The sequence below is a fragment of the Ciconia boyciana genome, chromosome 26 (genome assembly GCF_034638445.1).
Source record: "Ciconia boyciana chromosome 26, ASM3463844v1, whole genome shotgun sequence".
Taxonomy (NCBI): Eukaryota; Metazoa; Chordata; class Aves; order Ciconiiformes; family Ciconiidae; genus Ciconia; species Ciconia boyciana.
The window spans coordinates 2,316,727-2,338,214 of NC_132959.1; the positions used below are offsets into that span (position 1 = coordinate 2,316,727).

A 21,488-nucleotide genomic window follows, 5' to 3' on the forward strand; every position below is an offset into this window, starting at 1 on the left:
TTTGCAGCGCTGGCAACTATATGTCAGCAACACGAGCCTGAACAGTAAAGCTGACCAGACACAAGTGAAAGTAACCAATCTCCTTTCCAAGGGAGGTCAACCATTAAAAGAAAATAGACAACACCAACTGCGACCAGGAAATAACTCTGTTGGTTTTAATATTTTCATGGATAATTTGCAATGTAGGTAAGGGAATTAGGTTTCCTTTTTTAAAAAAAGTAACAGTTGGATGTTACCACATTGGCGTACTTTAAGCCCTGTGAGACATCTTAACATCCTCCTTTCTTGGCTTTCTGCTTAAAGGCGTGAAAACTGAGCCACCTATTTAGCAAAGTGCTTGGCATCACCAAGATGAGGGTATTTGAGCTCTCTTACAGGCTCAGCTTTCATTTCAGTAGGCCTGATTCTGATCTTAGGGGAGCAACAAGGACTATCTGTTGCAGTCCGACTGGCAGAAACCGAGCCTGTGCATGCATGAGAGAACAGAATCAAACCTACCAAAACTACTTTTGGCTCTTGGTTTCCGGCTGCCGCCTGTACACAACCCTGATTTTTCCATTTCCCCTCAGCTCAAAGAAAAGGAAAAAAAAAAAGAAATGAAAATGGAAAAGCCAGAAAACAACCCCCCCAAACAACCCATATGGGCTGTCTGTTAGATTCAAGGCTTTGATCCTCTATTTGCACAGAAAGGAAGACATGTAGCTGCTAACTCCCATTGCACAGGGCCAAGGGGGTTCTGTAAAGCATCAACAGACAGACAGGATTAGTTTGAACACGGATTGCATACCTGTTGCCCTCCTTCTGGAGGGCTGTATATGTACCACAAGAATAACAGCTGCCGACCCCAGGAGTTCACAAAAGGGACCTGTGCCAGGACAGAACCCCGCTAGCTGCAGTCCAGCGAGTGCCCCTGACGACTCGCATAAAACTTGAGGTCAGCCTGAACTTGCAAGCATCTTCAAGACAGTTCCTGCATAATGGGGACTTCCAAGCATTGGCTGGGACGGACACCTTTTTTTGTCATTTACTTCCAAGAGGACAGTGAGGGAACAAGACGAGACTCTTGGTCAAGGAGCTGTAACGCAGGATACAGCTCAGACGTTAGAGCAGCAAAGCCAGGGCTTATACAGCGCAAGAGCATCTGTCCCCATTGTTATGCACGTGCTGCTCCAGGCATGCAGGGGCATTTTCTAGGAACGGGTGCTTTCTTCCGTCCTCCAAGCATGACAGAAGTTGGGGGCCTGCGGTGCAAAGGGTGCTCTTTAAAAAAGGAGGTATAAACTGTAACTGAATTTATTGGAACACAGGGTTGTCTCGTCAGGGGATGTGATGGAGGAAAGGAAGGGTTCAAGCTTTGAGAAGCAAATTTGGGTAAGAACAGGCACCTTTTCACTCTTTTGAACACTGTAAATAATAATAATTAAAAAAAAGACCAAATGGCCGCCCTCCCCTGTCCCTCCCTCCCAATCCCAAGGCTTGCCTTCACATCATGCTCTTCCTGTACTGAGACTGTGAGCTCTGTTTGGGTTTTGAGTCCGACTGCTGCAGTTCAAACTGTTTGTACAGGTCCCTCAACTCTTTGATCTCCTGCAACACCCTCTTGGCTTGGCTCCAGGTGGAGGAAGCCTCCCCCAGCAACCTCTCAGATTCCTGCAGGATCCTTTCAGAGTCCGACTTGGAAGATGATGAGGAAGAAGAGGTGGTGGTGGTGGTGCTGGTGTTGGAATCCTTGGTCTTTCTCTTGCCTTCCCCGTAGCCCTTCACCTCTGTCAGCAGTTCCTGAGTTTTTTCCAGTTTCAGTGCAACCAGTTCTTGTATCCGGGAGAGCTGCTCTGGTTCTGCTGAGGCAAACTGAGCCTCCAGCCCCCTCCTCAGCACCGCCCGGTGCGTGGAAGAGTCCCGTCGAGACAGAATTTCTTCCATGGAGGCACATTTATTCTTTTCTGAGTGCGAGAGCTTTTTGGGGACCTGTGGTGTGTACATGGTCCCTTTGTCAAAGGAGTCATTGCGCTGCCCAGATCTGTCCCATGAGGTCACCTCCCGTCTCGGGAGGCTCCCTGTCCGGCCTTTCTCTGATGACTTGACGTTCTCTGAATCTGACCGGCGCCGGCCAGCAGTAAGATGTGCCACTGACTTATCCAGATCCACCCGGAAACTCTCTTCGCAGGTGCTGTGATCCTCTGGAGAGGCGTCTTCCTCCTGGATCAGGTCAAGTGTCAGCATGCCATCAGAGGTTGAGGTAGATGCCTGAAACAGACAAAGAAGAGCTGTGTTGTCACAGGAACAGGCATGGCTGCATGCTACTTCTGAGTGTCTCTTACACCTAAGATACGCATCATCTCCACCGGGATGCAAAGATGGACCAGGAATAATAGCAAGCATGACCTAGTGACAGAGCCCCAGATACGCTGGGTTTGTGGTTCTAGCTGAGATGCAGATCAGCTGAACAGCCTTGGACAAGTCATCTGTGCTACCCCATGACTGTGTTCCCCAGCTGCGTGACTCTTCTCCATCAGGAACTTGAAGGAGTGTTTCATTTTCAGCATCAGGAAAACAGGTGTCAGTGATTGCAAGCTACCACTTTGCAAAAGGGTTTGCACAATGCAGTTGTCTACAAGAATGGAGGACTAGATCTGATGACCCAGGACAGCCCTGGGTCTTAGGACAATTTTCAGTTCAGGCCAGAGCTCAAACACCAGGTCCTCTTGCATTTACTTATAAATGAAATAGTTACAAGGGAATTTTACCTAAACAGGAATTTGTTATACGCACCACAGCCATCAAATGTCCCCGTGTTGGAGGGCGTCGGGAGTGCTGTATTTTTGCTCTGTCACGTGTTGGGTGGGCGAGGTAGCTGTCCTCTTCGACAGTAACCTAAAGGGGTGACAAAGGCTAGTGAACGTCTGGGAGCATAGGAAATATGAGCCATTCCTAGTTTCTGTAGCTGTAATCAGCCAGATGTACTGTGGCAGATCATTTATTCCTCCAGGATTTGCTTTCTCTTGTGACCTGGCCATGTGCTGAGGGTGAACTTCTCCCACACACCTCTGGGCCAGGATCCTTCGCTAAAGGCTGTCAGGCAGGAGTGCTCAGCAGGCAGAAGTTTGGGTTGCAAACAGTGAATGCTGAACTCAAATACAGAGTTTGCAATTCTGTAGTGCAGATGTTTGCTGAACAGGAGGAGAGCTGTGATCACCACCTGAACCAAACCTAGTGCTGAGCTGGAAGGAGGAAGGCAATGCATTCCCCACGTGCTAACTTGCTGGACTCCTCTGGCCGCCAAGCTGTGCCAGGATTGCGTCTGGGAGCACAACCGGACCGCGTGGTGTTACTGGATGGCTACAGTCTGTAACACCCTCCCTAGTGAGTGTGCCCAGGCACACACAGACTGTAAAACCTGCCTGCACAGTGTCGACAACATACTGGTCCCAGGGGCCATCACTGGTCCAAGACTTGTAGGTGGGACTCGCTGATCTATGTGCTTATGAGGATGCACAGAAGATTTGCAGGTAGAGCCAGCAGGGAATGGGGTGTGGGAATCCAGCCTTAGAATAGTCTTAGAGTGTTTCCCTGGTCTCTTCCCTCTGTGCCTTGATGGAATCGGATCTACTTAAGTCATTCCTGACAATTATCTGTTGGTAAAGATTTCAGTGACAGACTCTCCTTGAAGCAATCTATACCATTGTTTGCTATGCTGCTTTCTGCTCTGAAGCTTTTCTGATGGTCTGACCCTCGTTGTCCTTCACTACAGGGTTTTGTGTTGCCATCCATGAGAACAAACAGCATCACAGCAGTGGGCCGCCTGTATTGGGGTAAGTTGAATGTGCATGAGATAGACCTGACACAGATCTAAACTGAAGAATAGTTGTCATGAAGCATTAACGTGAGACAGAGTTGAAATGCTCTTTCAAACTGCAGCCCTGGTAGCGAGGGGCGCAGCCTTCTCAAGGTAGTTCTCATTCACACTGGGATAAACTACGTGGGAATGCTCATGCTGATCTAAACCTGGCCTCTGTCAGCTCCGCTGTGGTTTTAAGTGTACACTTTGTCTCCAGGAGGAGGCTGAACTGATGTTGCTTTGTTCTTTTTTCTAGTAGAAGATGCTTTGCATAATTGTGGTAGTTACTTTGGGAGTTTCATGCAGCAGTAATGCTGCCACTTTGGAAGCGGTAGGAGCTATGCTAGTTAGGCTTTGTGTGGACATGTTCTCAAGTAGGCAGGGCTTTACTGTTCCAGGGTCCTCCTACTGCTGTCCTTCAGTGCACTGATGCCTCATCTCTCTCGTTGTCCCTTCTTTTTTCACTAAATGGAGAGCCTGACTTGTCTTGACAGAAATAGATATGCCACACAGTGCTGAGAAGGCAGGATTAAACGTTCCTGGTTTGACCCTTGAACAGTAGGAAAGGATCTGCAAAGTTTAAATGCCCAGTAAAGCCCCTTCCATCACCCAAAGCAATGGGAATGGGCCTGTCTCTTGGAGAGGGCGATTGAGAGGGGAGGGGTTGGCGGGATGAAGATGGACTGAGGTGGGTTAACAGATGGTGCCATGCTATTAGGGTGCTCTGAAGATAGCATGGGACTATATTGGTTTTCAGTTAATTCCTTAATTCAGTTCCACTACTTAAAGCTCCTTTGCAAACATGAGTACACTGCATGATCAGCCAGGAGCAGCGAGGAAAGACTCTCCAAAGCCCTGGGAAACCATTCCATACATAGTCCCACCATCCCTGTGTGAGGCAAGGCTGGGCTCCAAAGTGAAGGCATCTCACTGGGGCCGGGTGTGCCAGAGCCTTGGCAGCTGCCCCTTGCCATCGCTTTGCAGTCAGTGCTGCATATTAATCCCAAGGCTGGGCAGATCAAACTATCCCAGACCTTCAGAAGAGCCCACTCTATAGATGCTGGTGGCTGTGTCTGAGTGCGGTCCATAAAAACCCAGTGGCTTTGCACTCCTTTTAAATAGGAAATGGAGAGGGTAGGAGGGGCTGCTGCTGTCTCCAGCAGTCTGAAATCTTCACCCAAGATTAAAGTTGAGACAAGGGAGCCTGGGTCCAGCCCTCAGAGTCCTGCTCACCTCATCTAAGATGCGGTTTTTAGCACGTGTGATTGCAGAGTTGAGGGCATTAATCCAGGACTCTTTCTCTTCTGGACTCACAGCCAGGAAGATCAGATTTGGTGCCTACAAAAGAGGGAATTCAGGTCAGTGCCAGTGGCTAAACTCATACAGAGATGCTTTCACAGTGTCCCTGCCCACAGAAAAGCTACACGGCCTTTACAGCTGGCTTGCCTTAGTGGGAAAATGCAAAGCAGACCTGATCCTCCAGTCCTGCAAAACGGCACTGGTCTGCCACACACTGCACCACCTGGCCTCTCTGCTTCTTGGCAGCCCTTTGCAAAGCAGACCATGATTCCTCACAGTACCCAGCTTTTCAAACCGAAAGCTGTGTACCATATTTACTTCCCTCGTGGCTGCAGTTCCTCCTTCCCCCTCTTTGCCTTCCCACACACCATCCTAGATTTTGCCCTCATCAAATGATGATGCAGCCTTTCTGTGCATCTGCTGCTCACATGCAATTTATCTGTTGCCACCGCTTTGACAGAGTCTGTTAGACAAGCAGCTACAGTAGGTACCCACAGAAGGAGCTGGATTTTCCATACTTTGATATGTCAGATGCACACTGAGGGCAGAGCAGTTTGGAAAAGATGGCCTGTACAGGGGATCCAGGATCCTTAGGGGTTTTTTTAAGTTAGATACTCAGTAGAAATGAGTTTTAGCCTCCGCAGCATTTTGTTCAGTTCTCTCCACTGCTCAGGGTGCTTGGGAACAGTGCAGCCGCTTTCCATTTTCCCCTTCTCTTCCCTTTTCGCATGTCATGGTGTTATACAATCCTTATCAAAGTGTGGGGCGGGCAAGCTTGGTCTACTGAAACAAGTCAGAATGAATAGTGTAAATCCAGCTCATGTGTGTGGCTGTGGGTGGGTGCATCTGTGCCAGAGACAGCTTGCAGTTGGAGACTGGCTCTCTTCTTGCAGTGGCAACCGAGACCTCATGGAAAGTCCTACTCCTAGGTAGCAGTGCCCCCATTCTGGCACTTTTTAGCTTTCCTCTGGCCAGAAAGTACTCCTGGGACAAATTGCTGTGCAGCTCTTTTGATGCTGCCCAAATCTGGGCAGCAAACTCAAGGACCATCAGCATCCCTCCCTTCCCTGCCTCTCCCCTTGAATAAACAAGTGCACTGAGCTAAACCACAGCCGCCAGGAGTGGCAGCAGTAAAATGGCTTTGTCCTTGCTCCTGGCGAATGTTCTGATACCTTCCTTTCCCAAAGGCAGAATACTCTCAGGTAAATGGATCCAGACCTAAGTGCTTGGTCATATTTACTTAGTACACCAGAGGCCCGTGTCCTCTCCCAGCAGAAACCCTGCTTCTTTCTCCATCTCTCACTGTTGCTGTCAGTCCTGATGTGGTAAATGGACGTTCATCTATTTTAAACCACGAGACATGATCTGGACTCCTACACAACTCAGCCTATCCAGTTTCACCCCCCAGTTACTGTGTGAAGCCCTCAGGCCTGGAGCAGGTAACTGAGAGGTAGCCTGGCTTGCACCAAGAGCTAATGGCTTTCTCGGGCTGACCACGTGCTTGAGAGCAAAGCGTACCGTGTTTCCTGGCTGTCTGGAGTGGGCGAGGGTAAATTTGCTGTGGTTCTTTTTGCTTCTGCTTTTGGACTTCCTGAGCTCTTCACATTTCTCATAATCACTCAGGTCAAACATTTCCTGTATGTTTTTTTCATCTTTTACCTGCGAAACAAAAATAAAATTACAGCCTTGCAGATGTCAGACAGAGAGACGGTAACAGGGCTGCTGCTCCAAGCCAGCGGGGTGCCTGGCTGGAGCCGCTGTCTGCACAGGGGGTTTGAATGTACAGAATGTGTGCTGGAGCCGCTGGTGTGTTACGTGGTCACTGAAACATTGTGCAAGAGTATTCCACCTTAAGGCACAAATACAGTAATGGCACTATTAGCTGGGGAGTGCTACACGTGGTTTTGGGGGCGAGAAGCTGAGATTTTCAACAGAGAGTTTTGACTCGAGTCTCTTCTGGAATGAGGGGGACGTATTTAGAAGGATAACTTGAAAATCACAGTCTCCTAGGTTAATTCCTGCTTTGCTACAGATTCCTTCAGGACTTAACTGCCTCTCCCACCCCCAAAGTTACAGGGGCTAGGCTGAACTGACATGCAGGTGTGATCAGACTTTTCCCTTTGTTTATGCTTGTGGACCCTCAAAATGAATAGGATTTACTCCAGCAGCAAGGAGAGGACCCTGTTTGCTAGGAGGAGGTTCATGCGGAGGCAGAAGATGCTGGGAGGAGGTGGACTTCATCTGCTGATTACAAGGGGCAATCATATTAGCGGTTGTTGCTTTTCTGGAGACAGCATAACAAAAGTTTGAGGGATAAAGATTAGCACTTCCTATTTTTAACCTGGTGGTATTACTGAAGCCTGTGCTGACAGCTGATTTGGGGGGTGGATGAAGCACATCCAGTCCCAGATTACTGACACGATGCGTGTGCTGCTCTCCCCCGCTGCTGAGCCTCATCCCTTGTGAAGGGGCTGTGGGCAGAATTCATCCAGGCACCAGTGACTGCCCAGGTCATGGGTTTTGTTTGGCAGCTGCTTGCCGGGCTTTCACTGCTGGCTGGCTGGCCAGGCCCCCAGAGACCTTTGGCAGCCAGGGGATTCATGGAAGGTTTCAAGAAGGAAGAGAGTGCTAGGGCTTGGCCTTCACTGACAGTAGCACTTCTTGCTTGTCCTTTAGAGAGTCATCGAGTGGCCACTTTGGAGCTTTTACAAGATCTCACTTTTTCCAGGTCTGTTCCCCAACACTTCCTCCCTTAGCCATGGTGTGACAGGCACACAGCTATAGATAAATATCGCAGAGGCTTAAATTAAAGATGTGACTTGCACAGGGTCGCAAAGGCTGTGGCTGAGCTGGGGAGGAAGCCAGGGTTCTTGATACCGTCCCGTGACAGACAGACCCCTGATGTGAAGGTGCCGTCACTCGGGGAACACTTGGAGCAAAGAAGAGAATGCACAGCTTGTCTTCTGCCTGGCCCCCGTTAGTTTTGTATGGCCTTCCTTTTCACTGCTTTCTTTAATGCACTGTCCTCACATCCCACTCCTACAGCAGGGCAGCTCTACTCTTTCCATGGTAAACAAGAGGAATGTAGGTAACTGGGATGGGAGAGAACTTGGTTTTGCATGTCCGCTAAGGACAGAACCGTAGCAGGCTCAAATCCATGTCAATCTGCTTAACCCGGCTGCAGCCGGGGTCATTACAGGCTGGGAGCTGCAGTGGAGTTTGAGTAGCTCAGGTGCCGGAAAGGCAGACGGTGATGAGGTCTTAGCTCTTGGATTTCTTGAAAGGACTCCACCCCATGTAATATGTTTCCTCCCTGGTTTTGGGAAGCACGGAAGGAATTCCCCATTATTTTTTCAACAGAATTTAAACAAAGAGGCTGACGAAAATGCTGTAACCAGCTTTCTAACCAGAGACACAGATAAACTGACCATCTGGCCTTGCATAATGACTGCGGTTCCCCCTCTGTCCTTTTTCCTTCTATCCCCCGAGTTTGTCTTCAAGAACTAGGAGGCAGACCCTGTACACAGCTATTCTGGAAGCCCCAGAAGCTATTGCTTATTTCTGCTCATAACAGCAGCCACCATGTATGGGCTATTACGAACAGGCACGGAACTGTCTCTCACAGATAATGTCTATCTATATATCCTTCCCGTGCATTTCTAATCGGCTTTTATCTCTTCCCAGTACCATCCTACAATCCACCTCTTTCCAAGAATCTTGGCTGAATTCAGCCCTATTCATCTGCAGCAGGAAAAGCTGATCCCCTCTGAGCCCCCAGCTGTGACAGAGCGGCTGAGGCACAAGTCCTTGCTCCAGATGTTTGCTCATGTAGGTCACTGGGACTTCCCCAGCCCTTCCCTCCTTTCTCAGACATGCAGAGCCTGCACTGTGAACCCATGGGAGCCGGGACTCAACTATCTTGCCTCTAGGAATATCTACAGGAAGGCTGCAGAAAGGACGGGTGTAATTGGTTCAGATAAACACCTTTCGGGTGTAGCCAGTCCTCGAAAAGACTTGGTCTGCCAAGTGCCAGGGCTCTAACACGGCCCTTGTCTACCCATGACACACGCAGGAGACCCCGCTGCACAGACGGTGTATCACTTTCACCAAAGTGCCATACATATGTGTAGACGATTTATAACATGCTTAAGAACTGAGAATAAGCAACATCTATTTGCACTAAAAGGATGATGTTGGGGCCCCATTTCTCAGGTTCAGAGAAGGTGGGCAGGTTCAGCCCCTCACAGGTATTTTGTGGGGGTGGGTGCATGCATGGCTACTGTTAAGGATGCGGGCCAGAGTGAGTCAGGTGCCTAAAGGTATGTCTGCCCTTCAGCCAGAGCTGCAGCGCAGGGAGGAAAGGCAGGTTTGCGCTCACTTTGAATTGATTCCCTCTCGTACACAGCCTTGGTAGTATAATGAGGCCATAAAGTGAATGGGGCTGTAATTTAGTCATTTGAATGTGGCTTTGTTCTACCTTGGTGGTGGGAAGAGGTCTCAGCATCAGCCTGAAATGGGCTCCATTGCGGTGATGCAGTGGCAGTGATTTCACGGGCATGGGAAGGACAGAAGTCTTGTCTCACAAGGGACATTGCCAACTGATGTCCCCTCTCTCTCCCACGCTGAGACATACAGGCAGAGAAATAAGCAGCAGAGCAAAATAACAGAGCATTCAGTGTGTAAACAGTGAAACTGGAGAGACGGAAGGTGAAAGGCAAACTTCAAAGGTACCAGACAGCTCTTTTGTCCTTTGTGGGAGGCTACTGAGGCCAAAAAGAGGGCGGTGGTGGGCATGAATTACAGAACAGAGCAACTTCAGAAGCAGGGGAGGATGAGCGCTCAGAGGCTGAGGATAGTCATGCAGCCCATCCTCTGTAAAAAAAAAGAAAAAAGCAACCCTTAAAGACCCACCAAACTGCTGGAACCACATGGTTGGCGAAGCCTAAATCCTGGTCACTGATGTCGATATGAGGTGGGTGACAAACCTGCAGGGTGTCTACCCTCCTCCACATTTTCAGTGAGATTGGAGCCATGCAAATAAAACCTTTCAGGTTCCACCAGCAGAGAATTTGGCTTGATGTATTCCCAGCACCCAGGCAACGCCCGGGTCTTGGGATAACGTTTTGGAGACCTTTGGGAGGAAGTAGCCTCAGGTGTCAGTTCTCAGTAGGAGGGAATGAATTGCGATTTCTCTGTCACCCGGTGTGGTTTGTAAGGGGAATGGCAGGGGCAGCATAGCAGCATTGATCTTCATTTATGTCAGGGTGACCTACCACAGCTCATCATGCACCCAGGGTGCTCTGAGTGAGGAGCTGAACCTAGTGGTGATCTAGCGAACTATGATCATTACGTTTGCTTGTTTGTTTTCTTCTTCTTTGCTGAATACAGATTGAACACAGATTTTTGAAAGCGAGGGGTGATTTTTAGTCTCAGATGCTGAACTTGAAACTCTTTAAGAAAAGGTCTGAGTTCTGGGAAGGGCTGAGCATCTCCTCTGGATAGTCTTCAGTCTGGTTCCCCATCCCCAGACAGTTTGTCTCTTGCTCTCTAACTTGCAGGGAAGATGGCTTAAACAGGCTCTCCAGGGCCTGACAGTTCCTCTTTTCTACAGCTCCTTTTAGGGAGTCAAGAAAAAGCTTTCCTGCCTGGGGCGGCGTATCCTCTCCTGTCCACTGCATGGGTTTGCACACCTGCCTGTGAAGCAGCCGGGGCTCTGCAGATGTGGGTATTTTTTGGATCCTGCTGCTTTCGTTAGCCTTTCTTAAGGTCTCCCACACTGTAGTTTGAGGCTGAGAGGAATCAGGGACTGCTTGGCTTCATGTGCTAGGAAGGGAGAGGGCTGGATGGTTGATTTTGGCAAAATCATTCCTAGCTGGGAGGTGGCCAGCAGGTCTTTCCTTCCTCACAGCTGCTGAGTGCCTGGCATGCAGTGAGCTGACAGATCTCAGAGCCTCATGGACAGGTAGGTCCTGCACTCCTTGACCTGCAGGGAAGCTCTAGATTAAAAGGATTAAGGTGTGTAAATCCCAGTAATTGCTGCCATGGCTGTCTGCTGGCTTTGCTATCCGTATTGCACCTGCCCTAGGCGGACAAAACAATTTCTTATCCTGGGGTTCAGCCTGGCTCCTCCCCATGCTCCCAGAAATGCTTCCACACTCCAAATAGGCCAGGCAAGGGAAGGGAAACTGAGGCACAGTGAAGGAACCCGAAGCGTCCCCCATCACTTAAGACAAAGCCAGGTCCCTAAAGCAGGGTACGTTAAACCCTGGAGCCATTAGACCACGCAGTCCCTGCACTCCCAACGGCAGCTGCCACTGCTTGGGGTGTAGCTACACTGCAGACAGCCATGCAGCCACCAGCTAATCTGGGCCTGCAGTCAGCGGCGAGATGTGCTGAGGCTGACATTGCTGGCGCACTGCTAAAGTTCAAGGAGGGGAGCTGCATTCCTCACACGCCTCGCCCCCGCAGCTGCTGCCCCAGCAGGGTCAGCCCGAAGGGACGCCAGCCACGACGGCACTCCCTGTGCCTGTGGGACGTGGCGATCCTGGGGACACTAGTGGGTCAGAACATCAGCCATGGTACCCAAAGTACCTTCTCTCAAAGGCTTGTAGGGCTTATTTCTAGCCTTGCAGCTAGTCATGCTTCCAAAGGTCTGTTTTCTCCTGTGCGAATGCTCCTTCGCAGCATTCTGGCAGTGGGAGGATCCCTAATGTGCTTTGAATTAACTGCCCCTTGGATGTCTTGCTGATGGACAGTTAAAATTTCCTCCCTCATCAAGTTGTCACCTGCAACAACTCTGAACCTCCTTGGTTCAGATCAGGGCTGTGTTCTGGGGCCAAACCAGGAGCGAAGCGGAAGGGCAGTCACTTAGTCACCAGGCAAAGTTCTGCGGTTTTCCTCAGATTTTTTTGGTGATTTGCCTGAGCAGTTCCCTGTTGAGATGTGACATGCTCAAAGCAAATGCGGAAGGTACAGAAAATCACAAGACACCAAGTGTAACATATCCACGAGACATTCAAGAGGTCATAATGTGGCTCAGGGTGTAAGAAGAAAGAAACCTACAGATTTTCCGTAAAGCTGAATATCCAAACATGGGCAGTCTTGGGGACAGCATCACCCAGCATGTTCCCCTCTCAAGCTGAGATGAAAGTTTCACTTCCTCAAGATGAGCAGTTCTACCATCTAGCAAGGGACAGAAATTTCTGCAGAGCTTGGCTAAAATCAGGCTGTCGCTAAGGTGGGAATCCACGCATGCGTGCAACACCGGCTCTGGCAGTGCCGGGAAGCAGCACTGGTGAGGGGACTGCCAGGTGACGGGGGAGACCTGAGTTTAATGGCCTGTCCTGTCACTGGCTCCTTGTTCTCAGTTCCCTGGCTGCACAAGGGAGGTAATGGTGCAGTTCTGGTCTGCAAGGGAACTAGAAGAAGAAATACAGGAAGCATTGGGAGAGTTTCAGGTATTACAGTAGGAGGGACCTGCAAAATGCTGTGGACACGGGGTAAAATGGCCCATGTACGGTGGGACACTGCAGATGGTCCACTTTTTCCTTCTCTAGTACCAGTTAAGGTGCATGTGTGGAGAGAAGACAGGGATATAGATAAGAGTGTTTGTGCAGTCACCAGCACAGCAGGACCCTGGTTTCAGCCAGAGCCTCTGGACCTCGGTAGAATAGAAATGGCAGTGCTCCAAGAGACTGCCTCCCCATCTGCACACCTGCATCCTGAGAGGGAGGTTGCACCATGAACTCGGTAGCTCAAGGGCATGAGCATGACCTTCCAGGCCTTTTCATGTCCAGACTGCTGCCCTGAGCTAACAAGGGGATGGCAGCAGAACGTTGCTATCTGCTCTCAGTCCCTTGCCCCAAAGAGTCATCAGCCAAGGCTACCAGAAGCACAGGCCCTCTCTCAGAATCGACTGGACCCTGAAGACCACACTTTGCTGGCACCAGCTCTTTTGCATCCCAGTGCTGCACTCGAATCCCAAAGCCGTGCTGCCTCATCTCACAAGCTACCTCCATTGCAGGGAAAGGGAGTCAGGCAGCGTGTCGTTTCTGCCTAAGTGTTCTTTGACCCTCTCTCTGGTTGTCCAGGAAGGTGCCATTGAGACAGAAAAGACACTTCACTGAAATTTTTCACCTTGCTCTGCAAAGTGGTGAACAGAGCTCGGCTGAGCAGAAGGAAGGTGGAAGGGAAAAGGACATCTTAAAAGAGCAAGAGCAGGAGAGGTATGGAAGGGGCAGCAGGTCCCAGCCATGCAGTCAGATAACTCTTGTGTAGCCGAAAGTCAAGGGTTTACACACCAGACTGACACGTAGCACTACCACCGTCCCTAAACACGTATGTAATTGCACAGCTCTGATTAACACCTCGTGCACGTTGAACGCAATGGACACCAACATACTTTCCGCACCTACCAACTGCAGGCATGACACAGAGGTAGAAAACACGGCCACCCCGTCCACAGAGGTATTCACCACATGCAATACGCACACCATGAAGTGTCGTCACGGTACCAAGTGCGCGAACAGCACATCCACAGAAACACCACAAGTACTTTGCAGGCTCCATCACACGCATGAACCATGTTTGTGAACTCTAGACGCTACTTCGACTGTGTACACATACACATGCACACATCCCTTCCAGGCAGAGAGTTGTGCAGTGTTTGATGGTGCTGTAACAAATGAGGAGCGAGAACAGACTACTTTTCAAGTGCTCTTGTGCTAATTGAGTCGATGCTTTTGGTAGCAAACAAGAAAAGGCTTAAGGAAGCCCCGAGAAGCATTTCCTCATTAACATCTCGTCATCACAGAGTCCGTTCATGCTGTCTGGACGGCCCTGGGCTTCCTGACAGGAAGTGGTAGGAGCCCAGCTGTGTCTGCGTTAGTCTGACTGCTATTCCCAAGTGCAAAGCAATAACAAAGCTGTGCTAGAAACAAGAGAACAATTACCAGAAATTTGCAGGGGGGAGGGAACCAGTGTGGAGGAGAGCAAGGGGAAAGAATGCAAAAATGATACTAAGAAGGTGTTCTTTTGCTTAGCAGAGCTCAGCTGCCTTCAGCACATCTTGTCTTGCATGTTTCTGCCCTGAATGCTTTTTTTGGCTGATGACCAAATGCTAAATAATGAAGGGTTTTTTTGCATAAGTTCACAGAGTTCGGCTTGCAGCAGGGGTACAGATCGCTGTGCAGGCTCAGAGCCCCTGGCTGAGCAAGGTCTGTAAGCCTCAGCTACCATTTTGGTGCACAGCTGGAAGAGCAAAATGTTCTAGGTGTTAGAGCAGGTTTCACAGCTTCCAAAGGTTGATGTCCTAATAAAAGAACGTAACTCAAAAGCCCTGTTTGCATTTTCCAGGTTTATCAGCTGGTCTGGTAAAATATATTTCCTCTCCTTACAGACTTGGTTTCTGCCAGGGAGAAAGCCCAGGCTTCTGTCAGGTGTTCACATCTTCTCCTAACCAAAATAAATAAATCAGGGCTAGTCTTTAACCTGCAAGCCCAGGTCCTAGGTGGGCAACTGAAGAAGCACACAGATCCCCAGCAGGAATCAATGTGGATATTGATGGGATTTTGGTAGTCTGACTCTGCCTGTGGGAGTTAGCGTTTTGGAAACCTATCTGTTCAGCCCTTCCAGATGTCAGACCGGTGCTCGGCTCCGAGCAGTTGTCTTCATGCAACATCATTACCTGCCCTGAGTTGACATCTTTCCCAAGGGATCCCACAGTGTGTGACATACAATTCCCCCTTCCTAGGCACCTTGTGCCTTAGGGAGATGAGTATTATTAGCCCTGCTTTCCAGATGGAGAAATTCAGGCAAAAGTAAATAAATGTCTGGTTTTAATTCATTTAGTGAGTGCGTGGCAGAACTGAGGATAGCATCCAGGAGTCCTGGTATTTAACCCCTTCTTCTGCAGTGCTCTGAGCTGACAGGGAGAGGCCGGGAGTCCTGCTTTACCCTCTAAAAAACCTGACTTCTGTTCTAGAGCAGCTGCTGAGCTTAAGAGGAGCTGACAAGAAACACCAAGGTTAATATGAGAGTTAACTCACAAGCTCCATCCACCAAATCCACATTGCTCCGATAGCTTTGATGGAGCAAAAATAATTTATAGCAGAGGAGGACTTTGATCTTTTGCTGAAACAGACAATTGAGTATCCTCTCCCATCACTGCAGAAATTGGGCTGAGATTCAACCTGCCTAGTGGCCATTTCCACTAGAGTTTTCTATTCACGTCTGCTCAGGGTCTCCACTATTTAATTATCTCTCTGGCTGCATCCTGTGCCTGCCCCATCAGCCACACCGGCAGTGGCAGGGCTTCAGAAGCAGAGAGGCCTTTCTCCAGAGCAGTGAAGAGCCTCTCACACAACTCATCAGCACAACCCAGCAGTGGCTCCGTTTTCTCCACTGGGCATAATCTGGTGTGTGAAAAAACAAAAGAGGCTCCGTCCTGTTCTGCTTGACAAATCCCAATTTATTAAGCTATTTGTGGGAGCTGCAGGCACCTGCTGCCAGGAAAGTGAGCGTGCAGAGGGAGCCTCATGCTCCAGGAGCAGAGCTCTGAAACACATGTTAAGACCTGTGGACAGGAGGGAGTGCTGGCTATGGGCCTCCCCAGGACAGATCAGTCCTTGCTGGTATGTGAAGACCTGGCTTTGCTAAGGAATAAAGGTCCAGTCAGTACCAAAAACCTGCACATGTGTTAGAAGACCCATCTGTCTTTGAACAGAATGTCTTGGAAACGCACAAGCGACAGGCAGCCACGCCAAACATGTGCCTTCTGTCCATACACGCACACACAAGTGTGCTCACCCAGACAGGCATGCAGCGTACCACGTGCCAGGTGGCTGGACCCACCTCGTATATTGAGATTCCCGGAGATGTCGGAGCCAGTGACACAGGCGTATTCTTCAATCCCGCAGGCACACACAGTCACTTCAGTGCACATGCAGGCAGCCAGATGTTACCTCTGTAACCACATTTCTACACAACCACAGATTCTTCCATATAAAGACATAGGCAGTCACTGCTGCATGTTATTTATGGTCTTTCACACACATATTCATACACACAGAGCCACAGTGCTGCTTCAGCTGCACATGCGTTAGGTTTTTCCCCGTAAAGAAATACACGCACGCTCCCTGAAACAAACACAAGTGCTCCTTGTTCAGAACTAGCACCCGCATGGCCCCTCAGGCAGCCTCATCCCTCTTCTGCGCTCAGAGCACACAGATATTTGAGCGGTAGCTACCTGAACGTATTTGCGAGGGAGGGAGGGACGGACAGACAGACATCTTTTTCCTGCACATCTTCACTGGTGTTGATTCCTGTATGAATACATTCTCCCTTGCGCAGGCTTTCCTGCTCCTTAGCCAAGTAGAGCCTTTGCTGTCAGTTTATTCTCCAGGGTTCAAACAGTTGGGGTACCAGAGAGAGACATAACCACCCACCCGGCAGCGCTGGGTGTCCGGGACATCCCAGTGGTACTGCAGCCAGTGGCAGTCCAGCTGGTGACTTCAGGGTGGCCAGGATTTTGGAAAACACTCTTGTTTTCCCAGGCAAGATCCAGAGTATTTCCCATCAAAGGGAGGGTTGGCACACTGCTTGCTTAAAGGAGCGTATTGTGCCACACAGCACGGCTTTGCTGTCCCGGACAGCCGCTGTGCAGCTCTGGGCTGCAGAGGGAGGGTCTGCGAGGATCCTCCAAACGGGGCAGCCCTGGAGGGGTTTGCCAGGATGGAGCCCAGCTGCTTGGCTGACCTCCCCTGCGAGCACTCCCCCGTTAGGAGCGCAGGCACCACAGTATATCTGTCGTGGGTACTTCCAGAGCCTGCTCAGGGTTTACGTGTGCTGAATAGCTCTCTGGAAGTGCCCTTTCCCTCTCCCTAGTGAAGGTACTCTGAGGAGGTCCTAAGCTCAGGCAGAATGCATCTGGGCTGCAGCCCGTGGGCTCCGGCGGTCGGTGCAGCCACGGCGGCACTCAGGCCGCCCATCCCGCCTGCAGAGACAGTGCGGTGACGGTCCCAGCCGCCTTGTTCTGCCTTTGCTTCAGCGGGGCCAAGTTTCTCCCTCTACCCACCCATATGACTCCTTCCCCCACTGAATGGTGGTGAGAGGGACCCTGAAAAGTTCCTGTGTCTGTCTCCAAGTCCCCCCAAAACCACACACACAACCTCTGTGCTAACTCAGCTGTGAATGTCAGTATTATTCAGTCCCATCGCTGATACTGCACCTTCACACCCGCTCGAAGGACCATAAAGCATCCTACCAACCCTGTTAAGCATCTGCCCAGCCTGCAGTGAATTTACCATTACAGAGCCGCCTAGTCCAGCCTATTCCCAATCCCTTCCCAGCAGTTACAGCTGTGTCGGCACAGTCGATGCAGTCTGATCCGAGCAGGCAGCTCCCCTATCATTTGGACTTGGTCATGACTACTCCTCTTCCAGGTCCTGGCTCAAAAAGTACACGCTCCAGTGCGATCCCCGTTAACTGGGCTTAAGCGCATGTTTCTGCTCAAACACGTGTTTCAGTGCCACCTTGAATCGGGGCCCCAGTACAGCAGAGCCATTGACCCAGACTGGTAGAACACGAGGCAGCAGGTAAAATCCTTCCAGCCATGTAATCTGTCTGTCTAGCAGTTTCTAAACTCTGATCTGTGGCCCCAGAGGTACGTGAGCTGCTTGTAAGAGTCGTGCAAGACAAGCAGGCCTGCTGTTGAGAAATACACACTACACAGTCTGCGTTACTACTGAAAAATTTGGAAGGACCACAAATCAAAGGAGACTTGTACCACTCGCTGTGTACCTCTCACGTCCGGCTTTCCATTTAACTTTCCCCGTCCATAAATCTGTCTATAGATCGATCATAGGTTTAGCGTTTCATTACCACTAGTGTTGTCTGCAGTCTGTAATCTTTCTCTTATTATGTCTCTTTACCTGAGTGTTTCTAAGGCACTGAACCCCCAGCCTGCAGACAACATTTATTCCCCACGCCTGTGTCTCTCTCCGGTTCTGGAGCAGCCAAGAGATCAATGGGAGTGAGCGGTGAAATGCCAACACATAGCTAAGCGCGACCTAGGCTTTCAGTCCGCTTTTAGGCTATTTCTGTGTTCTAATAACCCCTGATCCATCTGCACTTTGCCATGCCCCATGATACAATTAGCCTCTAAATCAAATTATGCTTGGCGCTCTGGACGCTATTATCTCTCCAGATCCTAAACTGATAAAGCTGGGCCAGGTAGCCATGCATCTGAACCACAGACCGCCCTGCAATGCCTGTCAGAGAGTAACCTCCACTAACAGCAGGAAACCCACGAGACCCAGAGCCGGGTCTGTATTTTCACCCCGAACGCCCTGTCCTAACACCAGCCTGACTCCAAACAGCCCCTGCGCCTCTTCTTGTGGGCACAACTCCCTAGTGCTAGCAATGAGTTTTTAAAGGGTCATCAGAGGGAGGAGTGCTGTTGCCTGGGGATTTCTTCCTGATGAATTTATCAAGACAAAAACTAAGGGGGGAGACTGTGCAAGGACAGCCGGATCCCAGCCTGCCAGAGCCTGCAACGCTCAGCCTGATAGTCACATCCAATTAAGTCTAATGTAAACACTACATTAAACCCCAAACCCCAGCCGATGCTGAGTGGAGACGAGTGGGAGGAAAGGGGGCACATTTTTCAACAAGGCGTTGAATCCGTGGTTAAATTTCCCCGTTGTCCTCTTGTGGTGTGGTTCAGGGGGAAAAAATTACAAGAGATAAGGGACCCGTAAATGGCTCGATTCCAGTTGGGAGACCACAGCTATTTCCAGATAGAGCAGTGCAGCAGCTGGGAACAAGACCACTGTCGAACTTAATGACAGAGGACAGGCACAGAAGGAAGCTGGCATTGCCGTTTCACCGTGGCGGAAAGAAGGATGAGGGTTTTAACTCTCGCTAAGTGAATCCTTTCATGTGTCCAGTGCTGGGAAAATGTCTCCCAGCCAGAGCTGTCTGGGAGAGTCGCTGTTGGAGCTGACACACCAACCCAGGCCGGGTTTCTCCGGTGCCGACTCGGGGAGAAGAGAAGCCCCCGAGAAACCTCCTCAACCCAGGCTGGCGATGGAGGGGCGATGGCTGGGCAGGGGCGCGGGGCAAAGGCTGGGGCTGCTCGGCGTGTGCTTTTCATATGCAAAGAGGAGGAAAGGGGGGATGGGAAAGGAAAATGAAACCGATCCTACCTCCTTCTCCGAGATGTAAAGCTGATCTCCCTTCAAAACCACATAACGGTTTTTCCAGATTTCCCTAAAAATGCCTTTCCCGCAAAATTTCCGCACCCAGCCGACCTTCTCTGGCTGCACAGATTGCTGGTTTCCATCCTGTTGCCCCTAACACAAAGAGAGAGGGAAGAAAATGGGGGAAAATGGTATTATTCTTGGTTTCACACTCCTCTTCTCCCCCCCCCGCTTTGCCCAACTTTCGCCTTCCCCTTCCCCCGGCCCCTCTCTCCACCGAAGCTGGGACCGAGCTACTTCGCTTGATTCACTCCACATAGATTTTTCTGCTGCAGACGTGAAGCAACAACAATAATACCGAGGGGACGATGCAAAAATCGCAGGCAGGGTTTCACTCTGTGCATTATATAAGGAAGGCTGTTATGTTATATTCGCCTCATACAACGTGCATTTGCCTGTGGAAAGAGGAACAGGAGGGTGTTGGGGAGAATTTAAACTAGCTGATTTTTTACTGCAGTGAAAATTGCATTTTTGAGCCTTTTATGAACAATTAATCCTCGAGGCGAAACCCATGTATGGGTTTATATTTAAGATTTCTTCATAGGCAGCGGTAAGATCTCTGGGCACAGCAGACACACACACACGGCACAGAGCAGACAGAGAGCGACAGATAGATGGTGTCTCCGTATTTTATCATTTCCTTGTGATCAAAAATGAAAACTGCCTGCCTACATCGCTCCGCACTAAACAGCGAATGGTATCTCCTCGTGAATTCAAGAGGAAGGAGAGGCGCTGGGCAGTAGGAGAGAAAGAGAGACGGGTGCTGGGTTTGGTTTTGTTTTGATCTGCTTGGGGTTGGTTTTTTTTTGCAAGGCAAGGGCGGGGGGAGCAGAGGCAAAGCGAACAACTGGAAATCAAGAGACAAGCCCCCCTCCCCAAAACATCCGGGAGCCTCCCCCACCCTGCCGTGCCCCAAAGAAGAACCGATTCGACTCACCCTTTTTGCAGAATTATTTTTTTTCATCATTCCTTGGTGTGCTGCGCTGGAGGGAGATTGGGGGGGGGATCAGAGAGGGGCTCCCGGCAGCCTCCTCTTGGGGAGAGCGTGGCTGGGAAATACACAGGGTACCTCCTCTTACTCCCTCTCTGTCTTCACCCTTTGTAGATCACAGAAGCTCTCTAGTTACATGAAGACCAGCCCGCCTCTGTAATACATCCTTAGCCATACAGACACAGCATCCCCCCCCACCAACCGGCACCACCACCACCATCACTGAGCTCTCGTGGGCTTGCACTGGGCTGGCCTGGGCTCCCGAGCTCCATCTATAGCCGTGCGCGTATGACGTCTGGAGTTCACAATAAAGGGCGAATCGCAGCCCACGAGGGTTTTTCTTCTTTGTTTCTGATTCACTGCTGATGTGAGTGTCTGGACGTGTGTGTGTGTGGCTGGATGTCAGTGTGTCGAGGCTGGGGTCAGCGGGGGGGACGGGAGCAGACAGCACATTGTCAGATGTCCCCCCGTGTCCGAGCCACATTCCTGGCTGTGTCACAGGTCACTGCAAAACTTCCTGGGAGACGGAAAAGCGGCCAGGTGGCACTGGGAGGGTTTTCTGCCAAGAAAGTGGCTGAGTGTTTAGAAGTAGAAACAAAAGCACTCTGCGGAGAGGAGCAGGGAGGAGGTTCCCTGGGGAGGGGGCCGGGGGAGAAGGGATCACTTCCCAGCAGTGAGGGTCTGGTAGCAGGGACTTACGCTGCAAAAAGAGTGAGATTCAGAGCACACCTTCCCAAAAGTGAGGAGATGCTCGGCTTCTTAAAAAATACCCTTTCTCTGCTTATTTGGTCTCCCTCCTGTATGTCCTGCAAGTCCAGAACTAGCTGAGCGTGGGACTGAGGTCACAGACTGGGTTTATAGATGAGAGAGATGTGTAAAAAAGAGAGAAAAAGGAGGAAATAGTTCTGTTCAGAACTAGATAGATAGAAAGAAAGAGATCGATCAGTCATTGATCAGTTGATCAGTTGTCTGCTTTATGGTGAAAACCTTCCATCCGCTCCTTAGTCTGGCACACCCCCACGCTACCGATTGTAGACTGTTTTGTAACCCAAGTACTGTGGAATTAATGCATCGAGAATACCGATGGTGTACTTGTGCTGCT

General features: G+C 50.2%; 1 protein-coding gene across 2 annotated transcripts; it reads right to left on the reverse strand.

The window, feature by feature from the left end:
* Window positions 1-1,277: 1,277 nt before the first annotated feature.
* PLEKHO1 (pleckstrin homology domain containing O1) lies at window positions 1,278-20,777 on the reverse strand. Of its 2 annotated transcripts, none has more exons than XM_072846522.1 (6): window positions 20,333-20,777; window positions 19,342-19,479; window positions 6,656-6,796; window positions 5,072-5,176; window positions 2,773-2,874; window positions 1,278-2,247 (listed from the first exon to the last, which is right to left on the reverse strand). In XM_072846522.1, the coding sequence occupies exons 1-6, from the start codon at window positions 20,360-20,362 to the stop codon at window positions 1,483-1,485; spliced, it is 1,281 nt and encodes a 426-aa protein (XP_072702623.1). In that variant the 5' UTR covers window positions 20,363-20,777; the 3' UTR covers window positions 1,278-1,482. The 2 variants fall into 2 exon arrangements, with proteins under 2 accessions (XP_072702623.1, XP_072702622.1); XM_072846521.1 differs by having other exon boundaries at window positions 19,342-19,488; window positions 20,333-20,775.
* Between the last annotated feature and the right edge of the window lie 711 nt (window positions 20,778-21,488).